This window comes from Anser cygnoides, chromosome 11 (genome assembly GCF_040182565.1).
Source record: "Anser cygnoides isolate HZ-2024a breed goose chromosome 11, Taihu_goose_T2T_genome, whole genome shotgun sequence".
NCBI lineage: Eukaryota > Metazoa > Chordata > Aves > Anseriformes > Anatidae > Anser > Anser cygnoides.
In genome coordinates, this window is record NC_089883.1 from 4,315,460 (window position 1) to 4,332,048 (window position 16,589).

The 16,589-nt window shown below is 46.2% G+C and overlaps 1 protein-coding gene across 4 annotated transcripts in view; it reads left to right on the plus strand.

Moving 5' to 3' along the window:
• Nucleotides 1-16,589, plus strand: part of IGF1R (insulin like growth factor 1 receptor) — a 179,829-nt gene that overhangs the window by 94,342 nt on the left and 68,898 nt on the right. The window contains exon 1 of one of the 4 annotated variants that reach the window (XM_067003775.1): nucleotides 10,197-10,461. The exons of the other annotated variants lie outside the window; for them this stretch is intronic. Within the exon in view, the coding sequence (XP_066859876.1) occupies nucleotide 10,461 (1 nt within the window). The 5' untranslated portion in view covers nucleotides 10,197-10,460. Of the gene's footprint in view, nucleotides 1-10,196; nucleotides 10,462-16,589 lie in introns of those variants that run through there. 4 annotated transcript variants of the gene reach the window in all.

Here is a 16,589-nt window from a genome sequence, read left to right on the forward strand (position 1 = left end):
GCATGGCTGATCCCAAGCTCTTGGTGTGCTGGCCACGGGCTCCAAGGTGGCTCGGATGCTCTCCCAGCTCTGCTTTGCCTTACCCTGGGCTCTGACGCTCGCAGGGTGAGCCCTGATTGCTTCAGGTCCACTGAAAGCAGGGCAGGACGTGTTGGTGACATGGTCCGGGGCTGGGATCTGAAGGTAATGCCAGTCTGCAAGTCCCTGAGCATGTCTCGCGGTGTCGGAGCAGCCTGGTGTTGCACTGGGGTCTTGTTTTGTCTTTATTTTTCAAATATATATTTTGGCTTTCTGTGAGATGCTGATAGTTGGTTCCCTCACCCCACCCCAATCTTTTTTAGCACCCCACCCTAATCTTTTTTTCCCCCTTTCTAGTTCTTCACATGCTGTGCAAGTGGCTGACTGAAGTGTATGCTTCGATGTAGATGACAAACAGATAGTGAAAAATGTAGTGTTTATTTTTCAAGGTAGGCTTCTGATAATTTTACAGTCCTGAGACTTTAGCCCTGTCATTTCTGATTCTACCTTCGAGAGAAAAGTCTCACCAGAATTTCTTCCTCAGCATCCAGAATAATTTTTCAAGTCTTGAAACTAATAAAATATTTTACAAAACTATTAAACTGGAATCCAGCCATAATGGAAACAGCTGTTTAATGAACTAAAGAAGAAAGGGACTGATGTGAGCCCAGGGTTTCCTACCGCATTTATAGATGGACTTCCTTCAGGAGTGGTACCGGCTGCGTGCTGGGCTCTGGGCTGTGACTCCTGCTGGTGGTTTTTTGGCACCGGAGGCTGAGTGCGGAGTGAAATCCCCTCGTATATACTCAGAGCATGAGTGTAAACTGTTGTGGCCAGGTTTGGACTAGTGATGTCTCACTACTACAAGACAATTCTGTGAGTATTTGGAAGAAACACGAGAGGTACCATGAGGAGTCAAGAGTTTCTTTGAGTTAAAATGACAAATAGTAAAGGTTAGCCTCCAGCAAGCTGGCGGTGCTCACGCTGTACACAGCCACCTTACTTGTGCAAATGTATCTTGAAACTTGAAATCTGTGAATGGTCAAGTGAGGGGGAGTCTTGGGTTTTGATCTAGAATTAATAGCTTTTAGAGTTCCCAGAAATTTCACATGCTAAATTTTAGCTCAGAATCTTTTAGATCGCATTTAAGCTGTTGAGGGAAATGGGTTATTAATGGAAACATGAAATGCTAACACCGGTGCAGTGAGGAGCAGAGATGAAACGTCTCTGAAGAGAAAATACAGGGTCTAGAGGTAGAAAAACAATTTTTTAAGCAAGCACTTTTTCAAAGGCTGAGGTTTTTTTTGAAAACAATTTGGTGCCAAAAGCTTAACCTGTTTTTCATAAACATGGTTACTGGTTGGAGCCAAAACAAACAATTAAGGTCCTTAAATGAACCTAAGTGAGGAATTATAGCTCCCCTCGCCGAATGCTAAAAATTGTGAGTGTGGCCGAGCGTGCTGCTGAAAGGAGGAAGTTCAGTGGTGGGACGGGGGGGCGTGCAAGGCTTCCTGCTCACGCCTCCCTTCGTCTTGCTTTCCTTGGAGGTACGTAGCAGAGGTGCTTTAGCAGCGAGGCTTTGGGGTGATCCGTGCTCAAACCTGGAAACTGAGGCGGCTCTAACTTGACAGAAGTGGAAGGAAAGCCATTAGCAACAGTACCGCACGTGAGCCGAAGGCATTACCGTGTGGATGTCTTGAATCACTGCCTCCCCTTTCTGCATCACACGTGGCCCACCTCGGGTTTGTAGAGGTGTTGTGGAGGGCAGCCAGGTTTGTGGAATGGATTTGGGGGAGCAGGAAGACTCGGGTCTGTGGGCATCTTGGGCGAGTCGTTCTGCTTTGGTGCTTTGATCCATTCTGGAAAGCAGAGGGCTTTCAGTTACAAGCAAAATCCCTCCCTTGTGGAAAAATATTTTGGATTTCTGAGGGACGCTGCGTCCTTGTAGTGTTTCAGTCATCCATGTGCTCCTTCCTTGGCAGGTTAGAGATGCTGGACGTGAAGGCTACACGCCAGAAAGTTGAACGAGTATTGTTTTCTCATCTGTTCTTTAGTCCCAAGTATAGAAAGGGCAGACAGGTGGGGCTTACTCACACCCATAAAGTGAAATGGAGTTTGAAGCTAACTCTAAATTAACCTATATAAACAAAGCAGTGGTGGTGGCTGTTTTGTGTTTTTCCTCTACTGTCTGTGAGGGAAGTGTCAAGCTACGTTATTTACGAGCTGTTGCAGATATTGGACTTCTGCATGACATCTTCACCTCATAAATGCCTCGCTGCAGAAAGAGGAATAGCTGGTGCTTTTTTCTTTTCCAGTCCTGCGACTCCCACAGCCGTACCCTGGTTATCTGACTGCACTGGGTGGCAGCCGTTGGCAGCCTGGCGATCTTTGCAGAGTGAATTTGCAGGAAGTACGCTGAGACAAATCAGCTGGATGCGTGCTCGGTTAACTTATAAGCAAAATATTTGCCTTTAAACATTAACCAAAAAGGAAATGAAGCAAGGAAATGTTAGTAATCCTCCTTAAGGACTGTAAGGAACAATGTCAGTGTTGATTTTTTCAAAAAAAAAAAAAAAAAACACAACACATCGTTGCTGCCTGTTAAAATACCAGTATATTGTTTTTCTAGCAGATGCAGCGCATTCACCCACACCACAGAATTCCTATACAGTGAGTATACCTGCTGCTTGTTGATACAGCACTGCTTTGGCATCTTAAAAATGAGCCTTTTCCTCAAAATGTAGGACCTAAATCATAGCTTCAGGATCTGCGTGTGGCTGGAGAAGCCTGGCTGAAGAGGGCAGGTGAGGCTCGCACGGCAGCGGTAACGCGGAGAGCTGCCTTCCTCCGGGGGGCTCGGGTGGGTTCGTGAAGCTTGCTGGACGGCAGCTGCACCCACGTCTCCTTTTTACATCTTACAGACACGTTGCCCGTTACAGCGAGAAGCTGCGTTTGCCCGGAGCCCGGCAGGGTGGTAGGCGGGGTGGATGCTCGAGAGCTGTGTCCCAGCTGCGCCTCTCTGCCGAGCAAAAGCCAAAAGGTCTGGCCTGATTCCCCTGCGGCTCCTGGAGGTTCCCATGTGGGGACCTGGGCGTGTCCCTTTTCAGCTGCAGGTTTCTGTTAAAACTGCAGTTTGAGCGTGTTCATTAAAAAGAAGGTTGCCCCTCGCTGTGCCCTCAGCTGGCGGGGGAGCCCTGCTGACAAGGCAGGCTCCATACGTACGTGGCGAAGGCGTTTGCAGCGTTGGGTTTTCTGTTCAGTGTGTGTATGTAGGCTGGCTTTTCCTTAGTGAAACGGGACCTGGTGTTGTTCGTGTTCCCAGTTGCAACAGCCAAGTGACAGAACCGTTTTTAATAGTTTCAGCGGGGAGAAATCACATGGCAGTATCGGTGAGAGCAGTGACTGAGCAAGTGCTTAAACCTGGAGGAGAATAAACCTCGATTAATGCAGATGAATTTCACATATTCAGAGGCACTTCAAAGGAGCTTTTAACCAGCTGTCGTAGGAGCAAATACTAATATCAATATGAATTTCATGTTGGGCTGCTTTGGCAGTTACGGCCCGATGACAAACCATCATGTGTTCCCCTCCAAAAGATGTTGCAGTGGTTGAACCCCTGCAAGGGATGGACTGATCCTTGGCAGAGCACAAGAAAATTTTTTGAAATATTTGACAACTTCTTTGGAAAGCAGCTTTGTCTGTTTGTTATCACTTTGTTTTGGAAGTAGATGTTGGGCTCCTTAGTGTCCAGAAGCAAATGACGAGCCGAGTGCTGGACTTGCAGTCACGTTATGGTGAGTTGGGATGGTTTTGTCTCTCCGAAGGAAGGAGGGGCTTCTCCCTCTGTTTTGGGGTTTTGGCACACGTTACCAAAATATTTGCAGTGCTGTAAGATGTATTCTTTCATCTGGAAAGTGGGAAATAAAACGTATTTGTTCTTGTATGTAAATAGTCTTTACGAAAAAAGCTCACAAAGAAGTTGTTTTTGTAAATCCAGTCTGCTTTGCTCCTCCTCGCAGCGTGAATTTCTGTGAACTCTGCTTTGGGGGAAGGCATGCGCCCTTCCAGGTTATCTCAGGGCCTAACAAAGGGGGTTTGCAGCTCTCCCCCCGTCCTTGTAGGAGTAGGTGAGCCCTGTTAAATGGCGTACCCCAGCGCAGCCGTCGCGGTGACCTTCTTAGGAAATGCCGGTCGTGCCAGAGCACATAACCTTCCTCCCGATCCCGTCCCCGGCATAGGAGGGGCTGGGGGATACAAAGGAGCCTGGGAAGGGGAATGCGAATTCTTCTGCACAAAGGAAGCTCAGAGCCCCGTGGTATGGACATAGGTCTCTCTGTCTTCCCCCTTAAAAATGTTTTTCTTTGCCCTGTAATCAGAGAATTTTTTCCTTATTAATTTGACTTTGGGTGGAGAGAAAAGGGGAAGATCTATTGTTCGGATGGAAGTCGCTGCCGGGGGCTACAATCGGGCTATTGTTGGGCTGTAATTCTAGGCCGGGGCTCGAGCGGGAGGTGGGAAGGAGGAAGGGGGAATATGAACAAAACCGAGTATTAACTGTGTAATCAGCTCCCTTTGTTTACCTAAACAAGGATAGCCAGAGGTTCGGTCTTTCTGTTTTCCTGAAGGCTAATGAAATGCAGCGTTACTACGAGTGGTGATGCTGCTCTTTTATGAGCATCTCGGCCAGGGGGAAGAAGGGAACATTTTTCCTCCAGCTGAGGACATGCCGTTAGTTATTTTTCTAAAGCCAAAATCAGAACTGTCAGTGGAAGGCAGAAACAGGCCTCAGGAAATGCTGTTCCTCGCTGCAAGAGACGAGATCCCCGTTCTTTAGACCAACCTTTGGATAATTCAGAACAAGAGTAACTTTTTAATGTCTGATAAAGATTAAGTGCTCATTATCATAGTGTGTCAAGAGAGCTCTAATTAAGATTGTTCTTATCCCTTTTTTTATATACCACCGTTCTTTGGGAGACCTTAATTGTTGAAAAATTTACTTTTTATTTACATTTGGTGCAAAGAGGCTTGGGGACTGTGGAAAGTTTCAAAGAAGCGTGGTTTGCCTGTCCGGTCTCTTATGCAAAAATGAGAAAGAAAAAGTGAGAAAGGAATGGCAAGATCCTGCACATTAGCTCAGGTGTTGCTGAAGCTGTGTCCAGAAGAGGAAAGAACCGCTTCACTACATGCTGCTGAAAAACTTCCTGCCTTCCTGGTGTGCCCGCGCCGCTCAAAATATCCCCGGGTCGCTTTGGGATCTCACACCCCTCCCGAGAGCACGCTGGCAAGCTGTTTACGCCAGACTGGTATATACGCTTCTGCTTTGAAAGAGAGCCTCTTCTGAGGTTGAATAGCCTCTTTCATTCTTCCGATTAAAATTAGAAATGTTCATTTTTCATGTGTATTTGTTGTTGGGGTTTTTTTATGACACAGTACTGATCCTGAATGCTGAGTACTTCTAAATGCTGATGCTCCCCTGATCCTTTGAGTCTTTTGACAGAGAAGTCATGCTGCAATGAAGCCTTGGATTATTCAGTTTTCTTTTAAACTGTGACTTCATCCCCAGCGAGCCGTCGGATTGCAGCGCTGGTTTCGGACACGGCCCTGGCAGGTGGTGGCACCGGGGAGGAAGAGGGCTGGAGGCGAGACGTCCACCTCTGGCTGCCTGCCTGCCACGGAGAGGGAGCCTTGTCCCAGTGCTTTAAATTCCTGTCAAGTGTTTAGATCTTATTTTGTGCTGTAGAGTTTCTGTATTTAGTGTAAATAATCTTGTTGTAAATTAGTGTTTCCCAGAGGAAACTCTCTAGCTGTAGCGAATGGCTTTGTCAACAGTGCTGTGCTCTTGTACCAGCAGAAGGGGACGGATCCTTTGTCACTGCCCAGAGCTGGGCAGAGACAGTGCTCAAGAAATTCCCATGAACAGGGCTTTCTGCTCCCTGTTTTTGTCTTTCTCACAGATGGGTCTGTTTGTTTTTGATTAAATATTAATCAAAAATCAATTTATGACTCTGTGTAAGTGGTATTAGATAATTCTCCTTTTATCCATGGTAAATAAAAACGTTGTTCGAACACGAACAAACAGCAGTCTTAGCCTGGTTCAAGTTTAAAAGTATATTGGGAGAGGAGATCGTAATTAGAATTGCAGATTTCATAATTGAATGTGTTCTTATTTCACAAGAATAGTTAGTTTAACTGTAGCAGGGTAACAAAATAAATGGAACTAAACATTAAATGTTTTGCAGAAGAGCAACAAAGTAAGACTAACAGAGATCTTTCAGTAGAATAAATCATTTTCTTTCATGAGCAGGGAGGGGATTCCCGAGGAGTTAAAGTGCAGCCTTGAAGATGATGGAAAGTTTGGACAGCCTGCAGGATTTTGGGGTCTGAGTGCTCCGATTCACTTCAAGGGTGAACCGAACATCCACCCTGCGCATCCAACAAACAAACAAATTCACTTCAAATACAGAGGCTGGCTTGGAGGTAGCTGAGGAGATGTTGTCATACCATCGTTCGTGGTGACATGTCGCTCTGTTGGAGCGAATTACCAAACCAGCTCAGCCAACGGGTGCTTGCTGTGGAAGCACTGAGCCTGGGACCGCTGCACCACCCAAGGCAGTCCCTCGCTGCGTGACACAGCCGGTGCACTGCGCTGTGTGCCTGGGAGAGGCACCGGGGGGGGTGGTTGGTGTAAGGCACCAGCGGCTGTTCACTAGGGCACACGGGGCAGTGTCAGCAATGGGGTCTGCATTTGGTAACGTGTTTGTGCCTTGCACAGCTGGTACCTGAATTTCCTTGCTCCTTGAGGCCAGAGTTACATCGCTATTTATCCGTTTTGATGTTTGGAAAAAGAGTTGAATCTAGGTTGTTGCAGGTGGATGGATGTAGCTTCTTATTTCTAAAAGTGAAACAGCACCTCAAGGACTTCAGCATGGATTGTGGCCCCGGCAAAAAGTAACTTGAAAAGAACGAGAATACCTGATTTTGTATAAATGACTTCTGTACTGCTGTTGGTACAATAACACGAGTGTTACCAAACTTCAGTAGAACCCGGAGCGTTGCGGTATGCCGGTCAGCGTAATGCCTTCTCCACCCTTCTCCCTCCTCTTATTTCGAGCCCACCTCTGGGTGGTCCCAGGATCTGTGGGGCAATACTGCACTGCTGAGGGTTGTATGGGGGATTAAAAGCGGGGCAGTAAGGACATACCAGTTGGCAGGTGCTTCCCACTTGGATTCCTTCTTCAGATGTTAGTCTGCTTCTGTAAGATGAAAGGGATTGAGATATCCAAGTTGCCATTTTAGTTGCTTTTTATACTTTGGCATTTTGACAGCTTATAGTCATTATAAATGGCCGCATTGTCTGGAAAACTTTACTCTTTAGGATTTCAGATATTACTGAGTCTGCTCTAGTCCAACAAGACAAAAAAGTTTTTATTAAATAAGTTAATTTGGGGGAATAATTTTGTCCTGTTTTTTCATGTTTCAGAGCCTTTTCCTAAATGCACGAGAGGAGACAAACGTGCTCTTGAATATAAATGTCTTCATCCCTTGCTTTTGTAAAGCCAATCAGCCCCAAAATGCCCACTCTTATAGATCACTGTTTAGCTATTTATACTACATATAATGAGAAGGGAGCATTTTTATAATTATTTGGATTGTGAGGTCCATTAGACTCGAAGGATGACACTGATGAATTCGTGGCTCCAGGATTTCAGAAGTGTTGAGATGAAGTTTGCTGTACGGGTGAATGAAATCTGGGCAGAGAGGTGGCTTGAAGCTTTCTGAAAGCGTACGTTCGGGGCATTAACTATGCCAGGAGGATTTCACTAGGAGAGCAGCTGGTGTTTCTTGTTTTCAGAGTTCATACTTTTTTTTGCCCCAATGCCAAAAAAGGAAACTTTCTTGTGTGAAAATCAGTAATACGCCGTTTGTTCCGCTGCAGGTAAGAGGGACCTGGTATAATTCTTACCACAGGGTAGTTAGATGAGACTGGAACCCACCTAGCTTTCTTACTTAGGAATAACATGTGTCCATTGTAATTTTGCAGTGGGAAAGCTGATGTGTTTTTGTTTTTTGGTTTTTTTTTAACTCTATCCGTAGCTAGCTGTTGTGGAAGGCAGCGTGTCTGCTGTCCCAGTCTAGGCGTACCTGCTGGTTGTGTGATAATGCTGAAAGTGACTGGCGTCCCCTAAATTAGTCAAACGCTGTTCACGTTTAAATAGGAATAAAGAGGGCTGGTTTATAAGAATATTGATCAATACAAATATATTCTATTTGAAATGAGCCATGCAACAGCTTGAAGCACTTCATTGCTGTAAATGCTGCCCTCCAGCTCCCTTGTGGTCTCCTGGGAGCTGTAGCTGGCTCTGGTGGAGCGACGTGAAGTTACATCGCTTGAAGATACGGCTTACGGCCAGGAGAGCTCTTGTCTTCTCAGACTCATTCCTACTCGGAGCTGGCATAGAAAAAAACTGGACTGGAGACTGGCATGCTTTTTTCTTGGTCTAGAAAGTAGTAAGCTTGGGAAAGCTTTCTAAAAAGCAAAATAAATTTCTGTAAATGAACAGTATCTCCATGTGGTAGAAGGAGCTAAAGTGCAGCTGAAGGCCGGTCACTTTGTAAGAACTGTAGGTGTTAGCGTTGTACGTGCCATTAGTTTGACAGCAATTGTGACTTTTAGTTCCCTTTTTTTTTCTGGCTGAAGCACTGAAGGGAAGCGATTGTCTTCATGTGCATGTGACAAGCTCTAGGTCCTTATCAGCCCTCTCTGTACCTTTTCCAGTCGAGTTTCCTTCTTTCTAGGGGTGAAGGTGCCAAGTCCTCACCGGCATGGGTTTTGGTGAGGGTCTGCACGGGAGGAGGGTGCAGCTGTGTGACAAGAGTACGGAGCGGTGTGCTGGTGGGCTGGGGCGTTACGGCGTGCTTTTGTGTGATAAAAAAAAAAATGCTGGGCCATTTGTTGTGCAAGAAAGATGGAGTATCACTGGGAGAAACTTCTTGGCCAGTTTTGACTCGTTCTGTTTGTTACTTTTGTTTGCTCCCAGAGTGCAGGGAAGAGGATTGAATTAAGCTTCAGCATCCTCTGTTATTGGGCCAAATGCCGCTACTTCTACTGCCAGCAAAGCCCACAGATGATGTGTAGGCATGAGGAGTGTGGGAGTTTAAGAATACACAGCATCTTTTAATTGACACTGGATTTGTAAAGTGCAGCTTGTGTAACTGGTGATACCTAATCGCTCTCGTCCCTTCCAAGAGGCACGTTGATGATCCATATGCCTGATGGAGGTGTTTTTGTTTGAGAGAAGAATTGCATGGCTGATCAGAGATGTCTTGCTGCTGATTTGCCTGCAGGCTTCCAAATGGAAGCCTTTTTCATGTAAATTCAGTATATTCTCTTGCCTACATGAAGGTTTATACTTCTAATTTCAAAAATGCTTTCTTTTTTTTTTTTCCCCTGCAAAAGCAGACTCATCTTCCTTTGTTTCTCCCCACTCCCATTTTTTATTTTTTAAAAAAGAGAAGGAAGCGGGGGGATGAGGGAGGGGACCGCGGTGTTGGGATGAGGCAGGGAACAGCAGGTCACACCGAGCCAGGTGCTGTCTGCTGCTTCTTGAAACGAGGTGGATGTGTGAAATACTGCTTTGCAGGTGTTTTGTTACTTGATCCAGTGTCGTTCCTCCTGAGTGACTCGGCATGTCTAACCCTGCCTGATCCCCAGAAATCATCCTCTGCTTTCCCAAGCTTCCCCGTGGAGGAACCTGTTTGGAGGGTGGCTGCAGTGGCTGTGTGGTTGTGTCTGGACGGAGGTCCGGCTCGCGGCCGCCGCTGCTGGTGCCTCCGGAGGGTGTGTGTAGCAAGTGGGTGGCACCTCGAGTCAGGCTGAAGTGCCCGAAAGAGCAAGGTTTTTGAGACTACATCTTCCTGGGAGAACAAAGAACATTGGGAGAGGGAGGAGAGGAGAAGGATTTGTGTGTGTATATAAATACTTTGATTTTTTTAACTAGGTATAGAAACAAGATACGCTGACATCTGTTTTTCTCGCCCAAAGCAGTTGTTGCCGCGCACTGCGTGTGGAATAGCTCTGGCCAGCTCTGTGGCGTGGTCCTCCCCAAAACAAAGCAAAACAAACCGCCCCCAGAGCAGCGAAGGTGCAGACTCCTGCAGAATTCCAGCCTACGGACAGTAAGCTTGCTGCCGTTAACTGTTAGGTTCTTAGCCCTTTGTTTTTCCCCAGGGCCTGTGCAGGGTTGATGCCCCTTTTCTGGGGGGCTTGGGGAAGCAGTCGGGGTGAGTGCAGCTGGTGCTTGGGCTCCTGCTCAGCCAGATCCTGATGCTACTCCCGAGTTTCAAGCACAAAGAGGGCCGTGAGGTTCTTGTAGACTGCACAGCCTTAAAGTCAGGTGTTTTCATGTCTTCACTCCATCAGGAGTTTAATGGCAATGCTCTAAAGTAAGTATTCGGTTGATTTCAGTTCTTATTAAAGCAACTTTGAGGTTGCTGTACTGCAGGATTTTTTTTTCCCTTTTGTAAGCCTTGCTGTTTGATTCTCAGCTCCGTGACAATCCCTGTATCGCTATCTTCTACTGCATGTTTCAGCGAAAGCATCGGGAGTGAGGAGCGAGGAGCAGGGCACAACTCGGAGCTCACCTTATCCTATTGCTCTCTCTTCTACCCCCCCCTTTTTCTTAAGTAGTAGATTCTAAGTTTTATGAAACATTTCAGTCTGCTTATTCTTAGTTCTGAGAAGATGGGAACAAAATGTTGAGGATGATTCACTTAAATATGTTTTCTTGCTTTAATTTGGTGTTTCTTGATGTGTGTGATATGTACGCAGTGGTGGTAGTGATGTCTATATGCAGCTGTGTCAAAATTAAGAAAGGCTGTGCTCCTCTGAAGCACTTGAGGAAAAACTCCAGGCCAAATTTTGGCTCCCTTGTAATACTGTGTGTGTTGTCAGTGACTTGGGAAGAGCCGGGCTGTTTTCTTTGTGTAGTTGTGCCGTGATAATAAAGGACAATGTTTTTCCCGGTGATCCGATTTTTAGAATTTTCCTCGTGCTCCGGGCTGCTGCTGGTGGGCGACCTTTTTTTAACGTTTCCTATAACGCAGATTGCTTTTAAAACCTGATACGGAGCCCGTCGTGGCTAGAATGCTCCAAATGTTTTCAAAGCTAGCTAGTTACAGCACAAACACACACAACTCTGTGCCTCCCAAAAATAGGCACCTGAAGTGCAGCACAGAGGACGAAATTGAGCCGCCGGGTTTGGGGCTGCCCTGCCGGGCTGTCTCCCCACACGGGCTGCGCTTGCATTCCTCCGGCCGGGGGCCCGGGCCTCTTTTGAAAGCAACCTTTCAGGCTCATGAAGCTGCATTGTGTAAACATCTTCAGCAATAATTTATTCTCTCGCAAGAGGCCAAACTTAATCCTCCCATCCCGGTTAGAGCTGCCTTCGATGCGAGCCTGAGCACCACATTTTGTGTCTTGCAACAGGCGTGACATCACATGAATAGCAACATAATGTGGTCAAATACCATTTTAAACAAATTGAAAAATCCTCCCCCGTGGGGCAGCTGCGTTGGGAATGTTCGTCCTTCATCTGTATGTTATCAGGGTAAATACCAAGCCTCGGTTTTGCTCCGATGTTTCTGTATGTGTAGAAAACACTGCTAATTTCAGTGCACCGATAATCCTCACCCCCCTTGTTTTTTTTCTTGGGGAAACAAGCAAACCCCATAAAAGCAAGGAGGGGAAGAATCTGTATTAAAATTGATCTGTACAGAAAATGAGTGGAGTTATTTTCTGTAATCCATGAAAATAGTTTGTTTTAAACAAATTTGTGACGTCCTTCAGGAGAAACATATGCCTTTATTTTTTTTCCCCTTTCCTATAGGAGCAGCGTTCTTCACTTCTGCTTTCTTAGGTTTTTGTAGCACAGCCTCAAAAGCTCCATGTTGTGTTTACTTCCTGCATACGCTCGCCTGAGCAAGGACACGGCACATCTTTGGGGTTTACCTCTGTCTCCAGCCCCGGGAGGTTGTTTACTGCTTTCTGCCTGGAATAACAGGCTGGTCCCGAGGATCCTCCCTGTGGAGCAGGGCTGGCTTCTGCCGACGGACCGCGGGGATGCTGCCGGTGGCAGGATGCTGCCGGTGGGCACGGGATGCTGCAGGGCAGGCAGAGCCCCCGGCAGCACGAGGTCAGCCCGCGTCTCCTCCTGGAGGGAATAAAACAGTGAGACCCTTTTCAGGAGCGAGGTGTGTTTAAGCCTACGTTTGGACGCTGCACCTCTTCTAAATTTGGGTTTCTCCTCGTTAATGCGGGAGCTGTTTTAATCGTTCTCTAGGGAAAAACCTGGGGTTGCTGGAGGGTGGGTTATTTTGGTGGTTTTTTTTCCACCTTTTAGAAGAGGCCAAGGTCTGTTTTGGAGGACAGGGAAGGCGGAGGAAAGGGTGGAGGGCAGCAGGGCAGGGTCTGCCCTTCTGAGCTCCTTTGTGCGGCTGCAAGCCCTTGGGAAGCCAAGTCCCTGCAGCTCTTTTCCCCGCTCGTGAAGGGGACGGGGTTGCCGTGGCCATGAGACACACGTGGTGCAGTGGTGGGAGGCGAGCAGCTTAGAGCTTCTTGCTCCTTTTCCCCGCACGAAGCTGCCCTTGGGGTTTTCCACCTAGGGGTGGCTGTCCCAACACCTGGGGAGCATGGTGCAGGACGCGGGGAGGCGTTGGGTTCAAAGAAGTGGTTTTCTGCCTCTTGGGGAGTGGAGATGTGCATGGGAACAGGGACCCCTTGCCCGGCGGCCGCCCCGCTCCATGGCCATGCTGGCTCGGCAGGGCCCTAGCTCATTACGTGCTCGTTGCGTGCTCGCGTTTATTTCCCTGAGTGCCAGAGCTGCTTGTAAACCAGCCTTTGTGACGAGGTTTACAGCCGTGATAGGGCCGACAGCGGGTCGGATTTGAGCATTGCTGTGCCCATCAGGGAGGCTGTGGGGTTTCTGGTGTTGCTTGAGTGATGTACGGGTGGCAGAGCCCCGTGGGGTTGATGGTTCCCACTATTGCTTCCAGTCGCGGCAGCATGCGGAGCTCAGTCGGATCCTCTGCTTGCCTCCATGCGGGTCCTGGTGGAGAGAGAGCTTCAGAGAAGTTGCTGATAAATAGGAACAACTAGGAAAGATTTAGGCCAGAAAAAAAAAAAAAAAACGTAAAACTACAAGTCCATCGGGGTATTGCAGTAAAAGCGTAATGGTCTTTGGGTACTAAGCTTAAAAATCCAGACACCCTAAGGAAATACAACGGAATTGAATTAGTTGCAGGAGTTAATTCATTTTTACTAACTCCTGCTATTAATCATTTAAATTATTTGAGGTGGAAATTATAATAGTTACTTTTTGGTGTATTTCAGGATACTCTCCCCTCCAGTAATTTGACCTAGTTTACCAGTGTTTAAATTCTACTCTCATTTTGAGCACATTCTTCCTATTACGAGCTTTGTCAAATCTTTCTGAATATTCTCCTGTCTGCTCCGTTCCAGGGTCAGATGGGATACACGTTATCTCCTGGCTAAAGAAAAGCAATGGTAAAAACAAGTACTAGTTCAGTCCCTTAGCAGAATGGATGCATCTGACCTGAAAAAAAAAAAAGGCTTGTATGCCCCCAAATCTACTTTTCCCTTCTCAAACAGCATCTGTTGGCCACGTTTTACTTGTTTCTCTTGTAAAGCCCTTGCTTTGCATCCTTAGAGCATTCAAGTTACAAAAGCCTACAGCTAGCTACCTTTCTGCCTACCTGTGCTGAAACAAGATGGTTTAAATATTTCCCTTTTTTCCATTTTACACTTCTAGTAGTCTTCTGTTTTGAAGAAGAACTTCATAACCAGCTTTTGCCTGTCAAAAAAGTGTTTTGTGAAACTTCTTGGCAATTTCTGCAGGAATTATTTGTTCTATATAAATTTCATGGTGCTGTGTAAATGATGCACGTGCTCCGGGGAAGCAGAATATTCTGGAGGCGATGTGTGCGTGGAGGAACCTTGCTTTGTTGTGATAGCACGCATCTCTAGGACAGATGTACTCGACTAATTTTCCTGAATTCAATGCAAATTAGTACTCATGGATAGTGCAGGGTGGCAGCTTACTAGCGGCTTTTGTGTTTTTCTGTGAAAAATGACATGTGCTGCTTTCAGCGGCAGTCAGAACATGCAGTTACTTGGTGTGTTTATCAACGAGCAAAACTGACAGGTCTTTAGATGGAAGCTGACGAACAACATTAGTGCTCATCCCTTTGACTTGTGCTCTAATATGTTTTGTTGCAGTCCTCTTCAAATGTTCGGAGTGTTGTGGATCTGATAAAAGCAATGTAAGGAGTTAGGGTAAACTTGTAGAAAGTTAGGGTCTGTACGGCTAGGGTAGCAATTAGCATCTCTGCTTGGTGAATTCTTAGTATTAAATCTTCGTATTTAGAAACTTAATATTGAATCTTTGAGGTTAATCTAGTGATTTTGTTTGTTTCTCACAACTTTGTTTTGAGTGAAAATTACAGGTGTGTCATTTTCTTTTAAAAGGAAGTAAAAAAAGGCTTTCACGTACTGTGTGGTGCCCGTACCTAAAGTACCAGGTCTTTGCATTGATTGTGGAGAGAGACCAGCAATGTTTGTCTTGGATCCTAGCTCTGGCTTCCCAAATCATCAGTAACTGTTCTTCAGAAACTCATTTCTCCATTCTCATCCCCCCACGCTTTGTAAAGGTAGACAAAGCATTTCTACTCCGAGTGATCATCCTAATCATCATGTGTTCAAAAACAATATTTTATATATATATATATATATATTTGTACTTTTGAGGTGTCATGAATTAAGTACTGCTTCGAAAAAAGTTTTTGGCCTGTTGGTGAGTTTTTACCAGTTTAATAAGATTTCCTTTGGACTTGTCCAGAATATATGGTATTTAGATAAATGAAACACCTAGTGGCATCCTTTTTGTTATAGTAAATCTATCTTCTACCGTGTGTGCCAGCACAGTTTTCACAGCACTCCAAAAATGGATGAAGGTGAGTTGCTGAAAAGCCTTTAAATGCAAGTGTATGCTACTGTCTGCTCTCCTTTCTATAAAAATTTTATCCTTAAACCGTACAACTCAAGGTTACACGGTGTAAAATAGAGCACAACACCGGTATGAAAATCTCCTTGCCGTGTGTGCTCCCTGCCCTGTGTCTGGTTCCCGGCGGCCGCCCCACTGGCGCTGGTGTTTTGGGCTCTCGGCGGCAGTGCCTTCTGGCCTTCCAGGTTAAATTCAGCAGGCTTGGGTTTTGTGAGCAGGAGTTAGGCATCCCTTTAGAAATGAGTCCTGTCTGCGAAGGATCCGGGCTGTCACCTCTGTCTTCAAGGCTGTCACTTCCTCACTGCGTCAGACAGGGGTAAGGTCACGTCCCTCCTGCAGTTCGTGTTTGCATTTCTCGTTGATGAGACAACCCAAGTACAACAAACACAGGCTGTGGAAGTTCTGGAGCATCTTCCATCCTGTCTCCTTTGGTCTGCTAGCCCAGAGCAGGAGGCCGCGAGCCTGGTGCTCTGGCATCACCTGCGTGGCTCGCACCGACCTGGGCTGGCTGATGGGCTCTGCTCGGGTGTTTGAAAGAGCAGAACAGAAGCCATAAAGTCCCTCAGTTGCAACATCAGCTGTGAAATCACTGGCATGAATTATTATTCAGTGTGTTTAAAAAAAGATTGCATCTAAAGCCCCCTGGATTTGCTACCTGAGTTTCCAGAGGCGCTGGGTATCTCCCCCCCGGTGGAAGAGAAGCGGCAGCTGCGACTTGGTGCGAGCTGGACGGCCTTTGCAGCAAACGCAAACAGGGTGGGGAGGCAAGGGCTGGGTAGGGTCGGGCTGATCTGCAGCACTTACTGTAAGGAGCTTAAAAAAAAAAAAAAAAAGGAATAATCTTAGAGTGGCTGTAAATTGCAGGAATTCAGGATATCTCACTTGTGGCTATACCGAAATGTATTGCAGCTCTTCTTTTTATATCCTTTTGTCCTTTGAAATGCCTTACTGTTAGGGTTGGGCTCATATTTATTTATTTCTTCCTCTCGGCAGCTGCAGTGCTCAGACTAGTGGGCTGAGATGCTAACAATGCAGCGCCTGCTGCCAAGAAAAGGAGGTATTTGAATTCATTTTCACTTTCTTATTCTGAATAAAAAAACAAATAACCCCCCTGTGGTCCCACCGAGTCCTCCCTCCCCTGAAATGTAAATGCATGTGCTGATAGGAGTTCTTGCTGGTGGGGTGTTACATACACCAGCTTACCTGGCAGATAGGAGTGTCTGTGTTCTGGAGGACAAAGCAGTCTTACAGTAATTCACAGTAGCCATGTGAAAATTAATAATTAAAACCAAAATACAGGCATTAGGTTGAATAGCGGTTATTTAACTGATTATAAATCGGATGCTTCGTGTTTTCTTTTCTCAATGTTTTTATTTGTTGCCAAGTTTGTTCATGCTGATACGATCTTTATGAGGATTTTTCGCACTTTAACTCATTTTGAGGATGCAGGCAAGTCAGACGAATTAGAGGATTGCAGGAGGTTGCTGCGACTGC